Below are 18,309 nucleotides of genomic sequence, written 5' to 3'. Positions count from 1 at the left end.
AGTTTATCTTATACTCCAAAGCTACACAGTGATAGTTTTGAACCTATATTTACATATTCACTTTAAAGGAAGTGGATATTTGAATATCCATTTGTACTGTTTTCATTTCCTTATTTTTTTCAATTTCCATGCTTACTATGGGCACTAGCCACAAAAAAAAATGATAAAAGTGGCTCCCATATAAAGTCATTTTATACTGAATGTTAGTTAGTTATCCATTGTAATACTTACTATGGAAGAGAAACACACTGTCTCTCTTCACTAGTATAGTTTTGCTTTGTTTTTTAAAGCTTTAAGGTAGCTGGCTCTGTAACACAGCATAAAATTTGAGATGAGTTACCTAATCTTTATGAACACACTGTAGCAAAAATTAAAACTTTTAACATTTTACTGTCTTATAACTAATAATAAAAATAGTTATCTCTCCATTCAATCTTGGTAAGTTTAGAAAAATGAACAGCCATTAGGAAAATATTTGGGGAAGAAAATCAGCATGTGAGCTTTAGAAATTATGATGTTTTAAAGTAGAGTTTTATAGAATGTTTAAAAATTTACTTGCATTTTTGAAAACCAATCGTATTCAACTGATCCAGTTTTGTCTGGAATGTTTGTCACCTTGCTAGTGAATGTGGCATCTTAGTTCACCAAATCCTATTCCTCTCTGCTAGTTAAAATATGATGCACCTGTAATGGCCTATTTGATTACAAGCATGGCATAAACACATAAGTATAACTGATTGAGAAAAGTGTTCGTAGAAAAATTTTTTCAGAGTGTTTAAGTGATAAGGAAAATGCTGTGTAGAAACATATTTTTTCATTTCGAGTAACTTTGAAGACAATGATTTATCACTGGTATTCTTAATTTAATATGATACTGAATTTACTAGCACAAGCTAATTGATAAAGGTTTTTTTTACCTCCTTGGGATGAGACTTAATTACATCGTCCATTAAATAATATTAGAATTGAAATCTTCAATTCTGTTATGCATTAGAATCTTGTGACATGCCAGCATTTGAGAATGCCAAAGCCAAAAGCAATGGTACGTGGTTTAAACTCAACGACACGTTGGACTATGAATGCCACGATGGATACAAAAGCCAAGATGGGCGCGCAGGTTCAATAGTGTGTGGTAACGATGGTTGGTCTCATAAACCAGTATGTTATGGTAAGTACCATTTTTCCAGGTATTTTTTTTTCAGGACTAACAAAATTAACAAAACGTGTTTAAGATATCCCGATTTGAACAAATTTGCATTATTTAAAGTCATTTTGGGGGCACCTGGGTCGCTCAGTGGGTTGAACCTCAGACTTTGGCTCAGGTCCTGATCTCACAGTTCTCGGGTGTAAGCCCCATGTGGGGCTCTATGCTGACAGTTCAGAGCCTGAAGCCTGCTTCGAATTCTGTGTCTCACTCTCTCTCTCCACCCCTCCTACTCACACTCTGTCTCTCTCTCTCTCTCTCAAAAACAAATAATCATCTAAAAATAATTAATTAATTAAGTTTTAAGAAGTCATGATTAAAATCAAGGTGTCTTCTTCTGATTTACTGTAACCTGGGAGAAGAGGGTGTTTGAAAGCCCAAGGACCATTATCTCTCTTTAACACAGTGTTTCCTATGGGCCATATATACATGATAGGTTTATAAACAAAGAATAATTTTGTTTGTTATTCTAAATGCAGGCTATCATATTATTTAAAACTGGGTTCTTTGAGTGTATGCTATAAGAAAACCAAAATTGTAGTTTCTTACAATTTCCTCAGCTATTTTGCTCCTGAGTTTCTGCTTTTACACCTTCTGCCTTGAGTGTTAATTTCTGCAGACCCTGAGAGAAGCTCTTTATTTTAGGAATTTAGCTTATTTTTATTTGGGAATGTCACGAATGTCACAAACTTGACAAATTTGAAGGGATAATTTTACACATTCGTGAATTGAATCAGAATAATCAATAATTTCTTAATAGATAGTATAAAGGTTTAATAAGAATAGATAATTGGGTATTATATAAATACTGAGGATGCCTAGAATATGCCTAACTATTTGGCTTTGAACATGGTTCCTTATTTTGTTTCATTTTTCAGTTTGATTTCTGTACTAATATAATATAATCAATATAAATTAAGCTATTTTAATAGTTTCTTAGAAACTGTTAGAAATGTCTGCTAGTGTTCTGGTTGTCCTATTACATTTACATTAAACAAAATACTAATCTTATTTGAGTGCAATTTTAAAAATGTAGCATCAGGGTTTTTTTTTTTTAATGTGAAAGAATATGTTTCTGTTTTGGGAGTACAAAATAATACAGCATTTATTTTATAAATGTCAGTTATAAAATCAGATCTAGTGTAAGCAAGTTGACCTTCCAAATACATTTTCAGGGTACATATGTTGCTCTTCAATGCCTTAATATATCTCAGGGTCCCCTATGAATTTAGAGGGTGTAGAAAACCTAATATGTAAAATTTTCTGTGGCTCCTCTGTATAAGCGGTACCCAGCACCTCATTTTTATACGACACATATAAAATTTACTTTGCCAATGATTAATTTTATATTCTCACCAAATTATTTGAACATTTTTACAGAAATAGAATGCAAGATTCCTGAAATAGAAGATAACTTAAATACTCAGCCCAAAGAAGACAAATATAAAGTCGGAGATGTGTTGAAATTTTTCTGCACACAAAGACTTAAAAGAGTTGGACCAGATTCAGTTCAGTGTTACGACTTTGGATGGTCCCCTAATCTTCCAACATGTAAAGGTGAATATTTATCTTCTAATTGCTACAACAAGAAATAGGATTTTTGAAACCAACATTTTTATGTTTTTGTTTCTCTCACGCTTAATTTTCTGTTGACTTCAAGTGTGTGTGTCTGTAATCTAATTCATTAAGCCAGGACATGTGTTGGGTAGTAGATATCTCAGATTTTCTTATTTAAGAAATTAATCTCCACTTGTTTCTTGAAATATATAGTGGTAAAAGGCGAAAGATTTACACGATCTGAAGAGAAACCAGAGTGTGATGTATGTAGTGGTAATAGCCATAGATACATGTGTTATGCCTTAATGTTTGTTACTTTTCCTTTTGACTACAATTCCACTGTTAATATTGGACACTTGGTATGGCATGGGCCTTCCCTCAACCTTCATCGAGTGTCTAAACAACATTCAAGTAATGTATAGTTAATTCAGTCCATTCAATCACATGTATGTCTTAACCAAAGTTAAAATATGTTGATAAAATGCTAGCCTCAAATGATGACTTTTTTTTCAAACAGTTTTGATAAACTTTTTCCATGGCATATGAATATTGTTAACATTTACATGACCATATTTAGTAATTGGTTTGCATACATCTCTAGAATATCTAGATTATTAAACATGTTTTCTGGGTTTCAATATACTACCAATATACTAGTTCAGTGTAATTAACAGTACTGGGTTGCGGTGCCTGAGTGGCTCAGTTGGTTGAGCATCTGAATCCTGATTTCACCTCAGGTCATGATCCCTGGGTCATGGGATCGAGCCCCATGTCGGGTTCCATGCTGAACATATAGAGCCTGCTTAAGATTCTCACTCCCTCTCTTTCTCCTCTCCCTTCTTATCCTCTATCTCTCTTTCTAAAATAATAATTTTGAAAAAAGAACTGGGAAACATGTTTCTTGTTTAAGCACTATTTGTTTTTCATTGCTTAAGAAGGCTATAATAAAGTACATTATAAAGAATATAAATTAATTAAAGAAAAAACTCTCCATTTTATTGTTTTTTAAGTTGTGAAATAGGTAATTTGATCATTATTTACACATTATTTCTCCTGTAGAGCAAACAAAAGAGTGTTCTCCACCTCCTCAACTCCTTAATGGGAAAGTTAAAGAAACAGAGAAAGAAAACTACGAACACAATGATTTGGTGGAATATGTGTGCAATCCTAGATTTCTGATGAAGGGTTTTAATAAAATTCAGTGTGTTGATGGACGGTGGACAGACTTGCCTATTTGTATTGGTAATGTATAAAATATATTCATATTTAAAATAAACCAACCTTTTATATTTATAGAAACACATAAATTATATTTTATAAGTAAACATATTTTTCTGAAATTTTCACAGAGGTGGAGACTACATGTGGAGATATACCAGAACTTAATTATGGCTATGCTGTTCAGACTTCTAACCCTCCCTATCACCATGGAGATTCAGTGGAGTTCAATTGCAGAGAAGGATTCACAATGATTGGACAGAAATCAATTACATGTATAAGTGGATCATGGACCCAACTTCCTCAGTGCATTGGTGAGAAGACCCTTCTCAAATAGACGGTCAACGAAATGTAATATTTTTATTGTACAAACTGTATCTGCAAACATAGTTTTGAAATTTAGATATATGCTTGAAAATGTCAGGTCTTAAATTATAATGATTGCTTATCGTCTACAAAGGAAAAATATAAACTAGCAAGAGAGTCTGATCACCCTTTCTATCCCTGAAATTAACATGCTTTTTAAGTGTGAAGCTAAATTTTACTTACAGTTATTCATATGATTTAAATCTGAGTATTAATCGCCAGGAAAATAGAAGCATATTTGCATAAATCCCATTTTCATTTTACGCGGCACTCTTGTTTTCAGGCCCTGGAAAACAGACAGTGTCAAGAAAGTGCCCACTTGCTACATCCCTATAGGAATCTTGCCTCTCTCAAAGCTTCTAAGGATTTCCCAGTCTGTTTCAAATGCGGCAGCAAGAAGTTGATGTGCCAAAGGGTGGGTGAGCTGCAGACCCTCTGGGTTCGCAGTATAAGTCAGTCAAAGGAGGCAGTCAGGGTGGGGCCAGGAAACAAACCTGATTGTTGGACTTCACTCTGGTTGATGTACGTGCATCATCCTGACCTTTGGATGACCAAGTCTTTGATGACTAGCTGGGAAAATATTGGGGGCCCTTTTCCTTTTCCCCTTGGAATGAGTTCTTTCCTACAGTTTTCTTGGGTCCTACATTCAAAGAGAGTCCTGGATGTCCAATCTTACTTATTCACCAGATGTCTAGGCATTAATTGTTCCAAGGAGAAGGTAGGGCTTAGGCTCATGTTCCATGAGAGCAGAGATTGACACCTGTTTTGTTCACGATGTATTCCCAATATACAAAGGACCGGTGAACATACAGCAGACATTAAATAGGAGTTTGTTGAATGAACCATTAGGTTTTGTTGCTTTTTAATCCTTACATTTTTGCTAGACACATTCCCATGAGAAGTATTGCCAGTCCTTCAAGACCAAATTTCATCTTTGTCGTCTTCTATCTCCACAAACGATTTCCCCTCATTTTATATGGGGGAAAACCCAAGGTTGTAACAGGCATGAAAACTCTCAACTTTTCACTCTTATACTAAAACATCTATTTCATTTATTAGTCTTTTTAGATCTCAGATTTGCCTTTCCAAGGTTAATCTTCGACCTATCTTCAAGTTTACCATAATCCACTTTTAACTATCATAGACCTTACTCCAATTTTCTCCTCTCAGTGTTGATTTTGTACCTCTAGCTAGTCTAGCTTTTCACTCTTCTCAAAATGTTTATTTTCTCGTAAGAATCAAGGAACTTCTTTCAGAAACCAGTCAATCATAGGACCATGACAACACCCACTACCACTCCTTTTGACTATGGGTGAGTTACTATCACCTGAAGAAAACCTTGTTTTCTCTTCCTCAACACTGAGGACAAGCCCTAAAACCACAATTTATTTTCAGCCTTTAGTGTGTTTTGAATTTTTCCCCTTTGTATTATTTTTTATTGTATTACAAAATCATTACTTCTTTGGGCACTTATTAAAAAATCCAAAGACCTACATCAATTGATATTTTATCAGCTTGACAAAGTACTCCGGGCTGCATTGAATTTTTGAAGTATGTAGTTGTATAAAAAGTTGTTATACTCGTATTAGAGTCAACAAAATTGACTCTTACAATATTATTGAATTATAGGTTGACCTGATGTACAAAATAGTATTTCAAAGATTGGAAGAGTATATACAGTAAGCAGGTTGTGACTTGAAGCACCCAATTTCTTAGTCCAAGTATTTGTCCCATTTTAGTGATCATGCAAAAGATCTGCTTAAGTGTTCACATTTTACGTAATACATTTTAGATGTGCTTATTAAATTACCATAAGTGAAAAAATATATTAATTTTTCTGAAACACGATATTTAAACTAGCAGCTTCATATATTCTATTTCCACAGATAAATAGGAGACCAAATTTAACCAGGTGATGACTGTTCAGTGTGTAAATCATCCAAAAAAGTGAGCCTCCTAATGCTGTTCTAATCCCCAAAGTGCAGGCTGTATTTATGGCAGACATTTTCTTTGAAATTTCAAAGCCTGGACACAGGACTTATGTTCAGACATAATAAATAGCCCATCACATGCAATATGATCAGGAATAACTTGGTTGGTGGGACTTACGGACATAAATTCTAATTTCGATATACTATTGAGTCTAAGCTATTGTTCTGCATTAACTGCTTTGAATTTTTTTTAAATTTTTTTTTTCTTTTTCATCGTTTTTTATTTATTTTTGGGACAGAGAGAGACAGAGCATGAACGGGGAGGGGCAGAGAGAGAGGGAGACACAGAATCGGAAACCGGCTCCAGGCTCCGAGCCATCAGCCCAGAGCCTGACGCGGGGCTCGAACTCACGGACCGCGAGATGGTGACCTGGCTGAAGTCGGACGCTTAACCGACTGCGCCACCCAGGCGCCCCTGCTTTGATTCTTATAAGTAGTGTTTTCAAGGCAATATTTTCATTTCTAGCAACAGATGAACTTCGGAAGTGTAAACCCAGCTTAACTATACGTGACGTAAATCCATTTAAGACCGAATTTGATCATAATGAGAACATAAGTTACAAATGTAGAGGAAAATCAGAACAGAAACACTCAACGTGCATAAATGGAAGATGGGATCCTGAACTAAACTGCACAGGTAAGCTCTTGTTTATAGTACTTTCAAAATCTTATTCTATTTCTTCCTAACTTGCCAAAGCAGTATTTGGGCATCTTTTAAACATGTTTAGCTATTTATTATTACAAATAACTTTGAAGCCGGAAGGGAATTTAGAAACTAACCACAACATCATTTCTAGATATTAAGTGCATCAGTGCTTCTGTTCCCTATAAAACAACCCACCCAGAAACTTGATGGCCTCAGATTAACGCCGATCGGGTATCTTTAAGAAATAGTGATTTGGTTTTCTTTGAGGCTGAGGAGAGCACAAAGATGGCATCCCCTGGTCCACCTTCCCTGAGGGCACCTCGGTGGCCCCCAGATGTGTGGCAAAGCTCAAGTCCACCCCTCAGGCTACCGGTCTAAGACAGATAATTAGGCTTTTTCCCCAGAAAGTCTGGGCTGTGTTTCAGGCTGCTTTGTAGTGCCCCGGAGGTAGTGGCCCACGAAGAGTTATCTCTCAGATTGTTGTAGTGTGTTGCAGGCCCCAGAAATGCAAGCCCCTCTGGCCACTAGAGCCTGGGGATCAAGGAGTGTGCCCTCCGTGGGCTGAGCATGCTGGCCAGCTTTAGCGAGGCAGCAGAATGCAGGGCTGGGGCCCGCTCGCCGGCTTTGATGAAGCCACAGGAGAGCCCTGGGCTGGAGTGTACCCACTGGTGCCATCAAGGTAGAGGGAAAGTGCAGACATGGCACCTGCCGGAGATTTAGTTGCCAGACCAACCTCTGGTAAAATGTATCAAGAGGAAGTACAAATTAAGATTATTAGGACAAAAATGCTTAAACAAGCAGATATAGAAGAGAATAAATCCTTGAGAATACATTGAAAAAATATGCCAAGATAATGAAAACAGAAATAAGAAAAAAATTTTGATTAAATATAAAATACTCCTGCATCTGTCTAAAGATAGAAATAGAAAATATGACCATATTAGTCAGCATGAATGAATTCTATTCCGTCAACAATTTCTCTGAATTGAATACAAAGTGTCAGATAATTGGAAGGACTCAGGAGACTTCCCAAAGTACAGTCACATAAGGTCTTTAATGAAATAAACGCATGGCAGGAGAAAGCAAAACGTAGGTGTCACAGAGAGGTCCAAAAGCCTCCAGGGTTAGCCGTCCAGAGTCTTCCCTCAGTGGAACAGGACATCTTTGTCTCCAGGTTATGAACCGCCACGATACATGTGAGGTATCTCTGCTTTATGGGAGCTCAAACTCAAGTTTGCAAGGGAATCTTGTATACCTTGCTGGTCATAGAAGTAAAGTCAGGCTGTCTAATCCGTTAAACAGGGTGCATTTCATCATCTGTGTATCTCTAAACAGTGTCGGCAACCTAGTCAACAGTATCTCCAGAGAGTTTTGAACTTCAAACGACACACTGTTAATCACTAGTGACCATATCTAATTCATGTCTTGGCCAGGAACCTGTATCAAATAATTGATTAACTACCTGTAATTCTTCCTGTGGCTAATTATTTTCCATTCCGCATCTTATACGGGTTTTAATGCAATCACAATACATTTGATTATAGATAGCTGTAAAAAGATCCTAATATCAGTATTTATTTCGTGCCTGTTACTGAGTGGATGATTCAGTTAGTACATCGTAATGGTTAGAAATAATTAAAAGAAGTTATACAAAAATTATTCACGATATATCACAGAAGGAATAAAAGGAAGATACTACCATTAGGACCACGTGTGATGTATTAAAGCATTCTACAAGCTGAAGAGTATCACATATTTAAGCATAACCTTATTATTTGATCGTTTATGATACATTATTATTGGGCTTTCTCTTTAGTATTTTTAACTTCTGATTTTCATCACAAAATCTAATTTTCATATTTGTAGAAGTACAAATGCAGTCATGCCCACCTCCACCTCAGATTCCCAATGCTCACAATATGGCAACGACGGTAAATTATCAGGATGGAGAAAAAGTATCTGTTGTCTGTCAAGACAATTATATAATTCAGGATGCAGAGGAAATCGTGTGCAAGGATGGAAGATGGCAGTCAATACCACACTGTGTTGGTCAGTAATGCATAACTTGCTTTGTAACATTCTTTCAAATGAGGTTAATACTCCCCTGTGCTTTGTGTAAATGAACAAGATAAGGACCTTTCTGTCTATCTATTTCACTTTATCTTGAAACAATAAATTGCAATCTAAGTATACAAATCAATCGGCATTCTTTCACTTCTACTATCAAAGAAACAGACAAAAACTTTGGGTTACTGTGTAAATACCATAGAAAATTTGTTTGTGCCTATTTCACTCATGATGAACAGGACAAGAATGTGGGGGCAGAGTGAACAAGCAGATACTACTGTAGATTTGATGGAGACATAAGCTTGCAAATTTCAGATGTTTTTTAGTTTTTCAGTAATTTAATTTTTCAGATTATCCTTATTTTACAACCTCAACTAGTATTTGATTACATTTTTCAATTTAAATATTGATCTCTGTTCTTTATACAGAAAAAAGCCCATGTCCTCAACCACCTCAGATAGAACATGGAACCATTAAATCATCTCAGTTTTCAGAAGAGATGGACGAAACATTGAAACCTGAGGTTTATGTACATGGCACCAAATTAAATTACACTTGCGAGGATGGTTTCAGGATATCTGGAAAAGATGAGATAACGTGCCACATGGGAAAATGGAGTTCTCCACCTCGGTGTGTAGGTGAGGACAGTATGCAAACCACAATTCTATTTTCGATATAATCCATTAAGCATAATCAATTGTCAAATTCGTGAGAAAGAATCCTTTAGATTTCTAAATATACAAACTCATTTATAGCTAAATATCTAAAATCATTTATATATTCATGTACCTTACCAGCAATTTTTGCACAATCAAATCTATCCTCTTTGTGGTAATTTCATTGACTCATTACAGACTCACTTTGAATTCTGGCAATTGTTTAATGAAAACTAGATGTGTAGTACAACTAAACCTCTCTGTCCGTATACATACCGCCTATTCATATTCCTACCCATTTATATATGGAACTTGTACTGATTGCTTTGCCATGAGTTTTTATAAATTTCTTTTGTTTTTCCTATAATGTCATGTGAGTTCTTACAACACATGGTACATAAGATGATTGATTCTCAATGCTCTTCTTTTTATTATTCACTATTAGTTTGAGAAACACTGATAGTGTCTTTCATAAATATATTGACATTTTTATCTTTTTATTTTTATTATTTAAGTTTTAGTTTAAATTCCAGGTAGATAACATGCAGTGTAATATTAGTTTCAGTTGTAGGATATGGTGATTCAACACTTCCATACAACACTCGATGCTCATCACAAGTGCCCTCCTTAATCCCCATCACCTGCTAAACCCATCCTCCCACCCACCTCCCTTCTGGTAACCGTCACATTGTTCTCTATAATTAAGAGTCTGTTTCTCGGTTTGCCTCTCTCCCTCTTCCCCCCACCACCCCCCTTTGCTCATTTGTTTTGTTTCTTAACTTCCACATATAAGCGAAATCATATGTTATTTATCTTTCTCTGACTCATTTCGCTTAGCATTATATTCTGTAGCTCCGTCTGTGTCATTGCAAATGGCAAGATTTCTTTCTTTTGTGACTGAGTAATATTCCATTGTGTATTTGTACCCCCTCTTCTTTATTCATTCATCTATCAGTGGACACTTGAGCTGCTTCCATATGTCGGCTATTGGAAATAATGCTGCTATAAACATCAAGGCACATGAGTCCCTTTGAAGTAGTATTTTTGTATTCTTTGGGTAAATATCTAGTAGTGCAATTGCTGGATCATAGGGTAGTTCTACGTTTAACTTTTTGAGGAATCTTCACCCTGTTTTCCAGAGTGGCTGCACAAGTTTGCATTCCCACACCAACACTGCAGGAGGGTTTCCCTTTCTCCACATCTTTGCCAACACCTGTTGTTTCTTGTGTGTTGATTTTAGCCTATCTGACAGGTGTGAGGTGATATCCCATTGTAGTTTTGAATTGCATCTCCCTGATGATCAGTGATGTTGAGCATCTCTTTATGTGTCTGTTGGCTGTCTGTATGTCTTCTTTGGATCTATGTCTGTTCTTGCCTTCTGCCCATTTTTAACTGGGTTACGGTTTGGGGGTGTTGAGTTTTATAAGGTCTTTATATATTTTGGTTACTAACGCTTTATCAGTTACATCATTCACAAATATCTTCTCCCTTTCTGTAGCTTGTCTTTTAGTTTTGTTGATTGTTCCCTTCACTGTACACGAGTGTTTTATTTTGATGTAATCCCAATACTTTATTTTTGCTTTTGTTTCCCTTGCCTCAGGAAACCAATCTAGAAAGAAGTCGCTATGGCTGATAATGTACTGACATGTTTAGTTTCAAATTCCTACTCAGGTTGTCAACTGGATACATCAGAATGATGGTTTTGGGAAGCATTTGCACACCATCTCCGTGATATAATTGCAGATCCTGTGTTATTTTTTTCAAATAAACTGCCAAATATGGCAACCAATGCATAAAATTAAGTTTCAGTTTTAGTAAAACATGGAGTCATTCTTTCTTTGTCTCTTTCTTTTCTTAGGACTTTCTTGTGAGCCACCAGACTTGATTCCACATGGTATTCTATCTCACGTATCAGACAGTTACCAATATGGGGAAGAAGTAACATACAAATGCACCAAAGGTTTTGAGATTAATGGACCTGCATTCATAAGATGTATAGGAGGAAAATGGTCCCATGCACCAGAATGCAAAAGTATAGTGTATTTAATTTTACTCTACGATTGATAAATATTCTTAATTCAGAGCATAAATGGTACAAACATGAAACTAGGCAGTAATTCCAGAATTTAACAAGGTATCTCTGGGAAGCTGTGGATTCTAGTAGAGAATTAATAGCCGTAGTAATAATAAAAGTGTGACAGCATGAGCCAAATTATTTCACTTTCATGTCACCGTGTGTGCACATTAGACCTCCTGTGATACACATCCTCAGACTTCTCATCTGTGTTCCTGTGTCACAGCTGGTCCCTGCTCATCAATCCCATCATTATTCAATTTACTGTTAGTTTGTCAGTTATCTCCTTGTATGTATATAGTTTTCTGAGATGTTTGACATGAATAAAGGTAACAGATTTTGACAGAGGTGAAAATACAAATACATAAGGTAGATGGCTTGTATGGGAAAGAAAGAATTTGAATGTAAGAAGTGTGATCTCAAGCATTACATGTATCCATATCTCTTCAGACTTACGATGTCATCATCCCCATGTTATACTTTGATAAACATAGGACTATTCAATATAATATAAGGAAGACTTCTAACATATTTTTTCAAGGTATAAGAAAAATTTTGCAAGGTATTCATTGGTTCGATGTGTACCTATTATTCTACATTATAGTTATTAGCCATTATGTATTTTAAAATATTTTCTGAACAAGTACATATTCTTTTTCTTTCAGACACGGATTGTTTTAGCTTACCCGACTTCGGTAATGCCACACCCATAGGCCAGAAGAAGACGTTCTATAGGTCAGGAGAAAAAGTGACTTATAAATGTCCAAATAATTACCTTTTGGATGGACCAAATACTATCCAGTGTATTAACAGCCAATGGATAGGAAAGCCAATATGCAGAGGTACTTCAATGAAATTTTGAAACCTATTTGTCAAAATGTCTTCACTAATATAATGTGCAATTCCTTCTAAGAGCACTTACGAAATGGACATGGATTATTCTTTGAGGCCAGGTCGAAGAAGTTTATGTTTTAACATAAAGGGATATAATTGTGTACTCAGTGGTCAATCTGAAAGCCCAGTGGTTCTCAAACTGTGGTCTCTGGAAGAACAGAATCAGCATCTTCTGGGAAATGGTTAGAAACGCAAATGTGAATTCACAGGCTTGCTCAGACCTGTGGTGGCAAACACTCTGGGGCTGCAACCCTGAAAGTGTCTTAACAATTCCCAAGGGATTCAGTGTATACTCCAGTCTACGAACCATACCTATAGCCTGTTACATTTATGTCCACCTGAATCTCACTGGTGAATTATACATTATGCATTGAAATGTCCTTAAGCGTTTGCAAGAAAGAATCCTTGAAGGCTGTTTTTGTCAATTATACATTTATTTTTCTGTTATTTTGCCAGGTCTTATAAAAGATATTGCTTTATCTCCTTTTCTTTAATCTTATATGTAAATTTCTTAAAATTAGCAGCCTTTCATGACAGATTAACTGTTGATTTAAAATCCTCTTAGAGATCTATTTGGAATCCCATTCGTTGATTTGCTATTCAAAATGACCATTATGTTAGAGATGCGACTTTTTTTCTTTCTATTCAGATATTTCCTGTGGGAATCCACCCAGAGTGAAAAATGCTGTTATAGTGGATGAGATGTCTAAGTATCTACCTGGTCAGAGGGCACGTTATGAATGCATCATACCTTTTTACCTGGTTGGGGGCAGAGAAGTCACATGTTCAAATGGGAACTGGACACAACCACCTCAGTGCGTAGGTAAAGTGTTTTATTTCCCTTAAAATATTCTCTTTAACTATTAAGAGATAATTTCAGGGACTAAATATGTTAATATAAATATATAACGAAGTAGTTATTTTGGTTCATTTTTTAATCTCCAATAAAGTGATGGTGCTTAAAATCCAGTTTTTTCTTTCAGTGGACTTTTTGTGGATGTATTTATTTTATGAAAGATTTGACCAGATTAGGACAGCTGGAATCATGGAAAATTCTCTCTGTGTTAAGCATTAAGACACTCGGTTATTTCCTGAGGAATAAGTGTATTAAAGATACATTGAGGACATTTGACAGCTCTATGAAATTCCACTTGGAGACATGGAATCCGCAGCTGGGGCGTGATCCCAGAATTTGATACAAATTTGGGCTTCTTCAGCGTGTGGATTATATTTAAAGGAAGGTTACTAGTTGAGCTCAACCCAGGAATTAGTGTATACTGAAGAAAAAGTCTGAGAACTCGAACATAGGACACTCCAGCATTTAGAGTTTACGAAAGAGGGAAGCCAACAAAGGCGATATTATAGCCACTTGTTTTCAAATCCACTTTCGCCTGGCATATATATTTTCCAGTCTTTTACTTTGATCCCACCTATGTTTTCACGTTTAAAGCGAGTTTCTTTAGACGCCAGACGGTCAGTTCTTGTTTACGTGTGCACTCTGCCATTTCAGTCTTTTCACTGAAGTATTTAAACCACTTACACTTAAAGTAGTTTTTGATAGATTAGGGGCTGTGTCAGGCATTTTACTGTTTGTTTTGTGTTTCCTGTTTCTCACTTCCATTTCCTTTCTTCTCATCACTGTAGATTTTTGAAACATCTTAAAATAATATTATTTTGACACCTCTATATTGTTTGGGGGCATATCTCATTGTATAGTTTCATTAGTGGTTGCCCTAATATTAAGATGTACATAGATAGCTTATCACTCCTCCCGGAATTGACATTTTACCACTTCAAGTGAAATGTGGAAACCTTACTTCCATTTAGGTCCATTTATCCTCCCCACATTTTATTTTACTTTTTTGTTTTTTTTTTTTTTAAGTAGGCTGCACAGCCAGCGTGGAACCCATTGTGGGGCTTGAACTCACCACCCTGAGATCAAGACTTGAGCTGAGATCAAGAGTCAGGTGCTTAAGTGACTAAAACCCTCAGGCACCTCTTACCCTCCCACATTTTAAACATAAATACCTTTTGTTGGGGGGGGGGGGAGATAAATGTTAAGTGTTTCTTCTACATAGGTTGAGCACTATAGGAAATGATACAATGTTGCCCAAACATCCAATATAACAAACTCCTTAGGAAAAAGAGTCTATTATATTTACCCTTATTTTTCTCATTTGCCCTGTTCTTTCTTCCTGCATGAAGTCTCAGTCCTCCTTCTGTTATCTTTTCGGTGCTATTTGAAGAATTCCTTTAGCAATTCTTTAAAGGTAGATCTGCTGGAGATATTTTCCCCCTTTTCCATTGTCTCAGAACGTCTTTATTTCTCCCTTGTATCCTAAGGATGGCGTCACTGGATGTGGCATTCAGAGATGACAGTTTCTTTTCTTCTAGCACTTGAGAAACGTTGTCACTTCTCTCTGGATCCATGGACACAGATGAGAACCCCACGGACACTTGAACCCTTTTTCCCTTAGAGGTTTGCCTAATTTCTGTGTAGCTGCTTTTGAGATTTTTCCTTTTCTTTAGTTTCCCTCAGTTTGATTATGATGTATCTTGGCTTGAATTTCTTTAGGATTATCCTGTTTGGCTTTTTCAGTATGAATGTTTATGCCTTGTGCCCAACATGGGAGATTTTCAGCCATTATTGTTTGAGGGTTTTTTGTTTGTTTGTTTGTTTTCATCTCTAACCCCTTTCTTTTCCCTTTCTGGTTGTCCAGTCTTTTGCTATACTCTTACTGGTCCCTGAAGCCCTGTCCACTTTTGTTTGTTTTCAAAGTGAGTAGTCTGTATTCTATATTCGAGTTTATTTATCCTTCTGTCATGTGTAATCCATGATAGAGCCCATCCAGTGAGGATTTTTAAAAATCCATTATTCTATTTTTCTGTGCTATAATTCCCATTGGATTTTGAAAAACCATCACTAAATAATTCCATTATCTGTGTCATCTCAGTGTTGCCATGTGTTGATTATCTTTACTCTTTTGAGGTTTTCCTGGTCTTTGGCATAATGAGTGATGTTTTTCTCTCTTTTTTTAAAGGTGTATTTATTTTAGGAAAATGAGCACTCATTCCAGTGTGTGAGCAGGGGAGGGGCAGAGAGAGGGAGAGAGAATCCCAAGCAGGCTCCTCTCTGCCAGCACAGAGCCCAACACAGGGCTCAAACTCACGAACCGTGAGATCGTGACCTGTGCGCAAATCAAGAGTTGGATGCTCAACCCACTGAGCCACCCAGGCACCCCTATAATGAATGATTTTCAGTTGTATTCTAGACATTTTGGATATTATGCTTTAAGGCTCCGGATTTTATTGACATCTCTTATTTATCAGGCCTCCAAAACTGCCAGAGTGCAAGTCCAGACTTCCCACTTGACCTCCACTGACACCATGGAAAGTGGAGAGGCGTCTTGTTCCCTGAGTGTGGATAGAAGTCTGGGCACCTCACTTGGCCTGTGTTGATCACTGTTGATCTCTGAGCAACACGTGGAGAGGAATGGTCATGGTTTCTTGATGATGTTTTTTCGGAGTTATTCGAATACTGTAAAAAATACTTCTGTCTTGTTAGAATACTCCTTTCCTGGGCCTTTGGCTAAAGAGAGCAGGCAATTCTTGGATTTTTTTTTTTTTTTCCATGAACTTGATATTGTTTCTGGGTTCCAGTCTTCTTCAGTGCTCAGTCCAGGATCCATAGAAGAGACAATGAAAACCCAAATTCACTAACTACAGTGTAATTCCTTGAATCCCAAGGTCTCTGATGAGATCGATATCTACTCTGCATCTTCCATAATCCCTTTTATTGTTTTTTATGATACGTTCAGGGTTTTTAGTTTTACTTAGCAAAGGGATTAGCAGAAATGTTTCTACCTCACCTTGTCCAGAATAGGAGGCCAACAATTCCCTTTCACATTATACAAATTTGTAATTCTTTGACTTAATTAAAGCTGATGTTTCTTTTGTAATAACAATGAAAGTCAATACACAGTGACTTGAGATCCAATAGACACTACAATATGTTGTAACTAATGAGAAAATTTCTTTGTGTATATTAGCTCTCCATCTGTCTGGCATTTATTCACTAGGGAAAATGTTTTTTAATACCAGAATACTACAAAGCAGACAATTTGTTAATGCTTTGTGTGTGCTTTCATGTGGGATAAAAGGAAGTGCTTAAAAGTGTTCTTCTCAGTTTAAGTGATTAGAATTTCTCCAATGAATCATTTCTGTCAGCAGAAATCACCAGTCTTGATGTTGTATACTGTGCTATATTTTTATTTGCTTTACTTTACCCTGTTTTTCTTTGGATGTTCAATAAATCAAATAATATTCTTTTTTAGACCCTAAAGAAAAATGTGGGCCCCCTCCGGCTATTGACAATGGAGACATGACCACATTCCCAACATCAGAATATGCTCCAGGGTCATCTGTTGAGTACCAGTGCCAGTCCTTGTATGTGCTTGAGGGAAACAAGGTCATCACATGCAGATATGGACAGTGGTCAGAACCGCCAAAGTGCTTGGGTAAATATCTTAATATTCACCTGGATCCTGGGAAAATCACTATAATGAGAAAGGTGTTTTGCTTTATTAACAGATTATTCATGGATTAACCACAATCATTCTATCAAATGTTTGACTACCAAATATTAATATGTGAAGAAATAAAATTAGGGGCGCCTGGGTGGCGCAGTCGGTTAAGCGTCCGACTTCAGCCAGGTCACGATCTCGCGCTCCATGAGTTCGAGCCCCGCGTCAGGCTCTGGGCTGATGGCTCGGAGCCTGGAGCCTGTTTCCGATTCTGTGTCTCCCTCTCTCTCTGCCCTTCCCCCGTTCATGCTCTGTCTCTCTCTGTCCCAAAAATAAATAAAAAAAAAAAAAAAAAAAAAAAAACGTTGAAAAAAAAAAAATTTAAAAAAAGAAATAAAATTAGAAAAAAGGTCTTATTCAAGCAACCACAGCACCAAAATATTCTTTAATGAAAGCTCTTCCTATTGTTATTGACATGATGCATCTTTCATTATAACATTTAATTAGCACACCTTAAACACAGTACCTCATTTTTACATCGTTAATCATTTAAAATGATTTACATCTATGTGATGGATTTTCAATGAACTGGTTGGAAAAGGTTTTGAGAACAAAGCCCTGGACCAGTGCAGACAATTCTACTTTGAAAGTCTGAAATTCTGTGGAAAATATTTGTTTACTACTTAATGCTTATGTTCATTTTTTTTAAATCTTCAGATGTTTGTATAGTATCAGAAGAAACCATGAGAAAACATAACATACAATTAGGATGGTCTTCTAAGAAAAAGAGATATTTCCAAACAAGGGAAACTGTTCAATTTCAATGTAATTCTGGATATCGTAGACAGACATCACAACAAACATTCCGAGCAACCTGTTGGGACGGGAAACTGACCTATCCTGTTTGTGTACAAAACATGGTTAAGATGCAGTCCTAAAATTAAAACATGTACATTTATTCAAATTTTCATGCTTATTTTGTCAGGTATTGTTAAACTCCTTTATATTCATATCAGAATCTGTGTTAAATATTTCATGGATGATGTAATTATAATCTGAGAAGTGAATAAATCACTTCTTAAGAGCACTTCATTAAAACTTGGCAAACCAAAA

At 36.3% G+C, this 18,309-nt stretch overlaps 1 protein-coding gene across 4 annotated transcripts in view; it reads left to right on the top strand.

The window, feature by feature from the left end:
* Positions 1–18,309, top strand: part of CFH (complement factor H) — a 111,147-nt gene extending 92,838 nt beyond the window's left edge. For 3 of the 4 annotated variants that reach the window (XM_058700276.1, XM_058700272.1, XM_058700275.1), the window contains 12 exons: positions 995–1,168; positions 2,585–2,761; positions 3,821–4,003; positions 4,111–4,293; positions 6,803–6,973; positions 8,849–9,031; positions 9,478–9,687; positions 11,564–11,737; positions 12,445–12,621; positions 13,323–13,496; positions 17,008–17,190; positions 17,914–18,309. In XM_058700276.1, the coding sequence (XP_058556259.1) occupies positions 995–1,168; positions 2,585–2,761; positions 3,821–4,003; positions 4,111–4,293; positions 6,803–6,973; positions 8,849–9,031; positions 9,478–9,687; positions 11,564–11,737; positions 12,445–12,621; positions 13,323–13,496; positions 17,008–17,190; positions 17,914–18,134 (2,210 nt within the window). In that variant the 3' untranslated portion in view covers positions 18,135–18,309. The remainder of the gene's footprint in view (positions 1–994; positions 1,169–2,584; positions 2,762–3,820; positions 4,004–4,110; positions 4,294–6,802; positions 6,974–8,848; positions 9,032–9,477; positions 9,688–11,563; positions 11,738–12,444; positions 12,622–13,322; positions 13,497–17,007; positions 17,191–17,913) is intronic. The other variant, XM_058700273.1, reaches the window with a different exon arrangement.

This window comes from Neofelis nebulosa, chromosome 15 (genome assembly GCF_028018385.1).
Source record: "Neofelis nebulosa isolate mNeoNeb1 chromosome 15, mNeoNeb1.pri, whole genome shotgun sequence".
NCBI classification, from domain to species: domain Eukaryota; kingdom Metazoa; phylum Chordata; class Mammalia; order Carnivora; family Felidae; genus Neofelis; species Neofelis nebulosa.
Note: the sequence above shows the minus strand (reverse complement) of the source record. Positions and strands in the feature narration are given on the sequence as shown.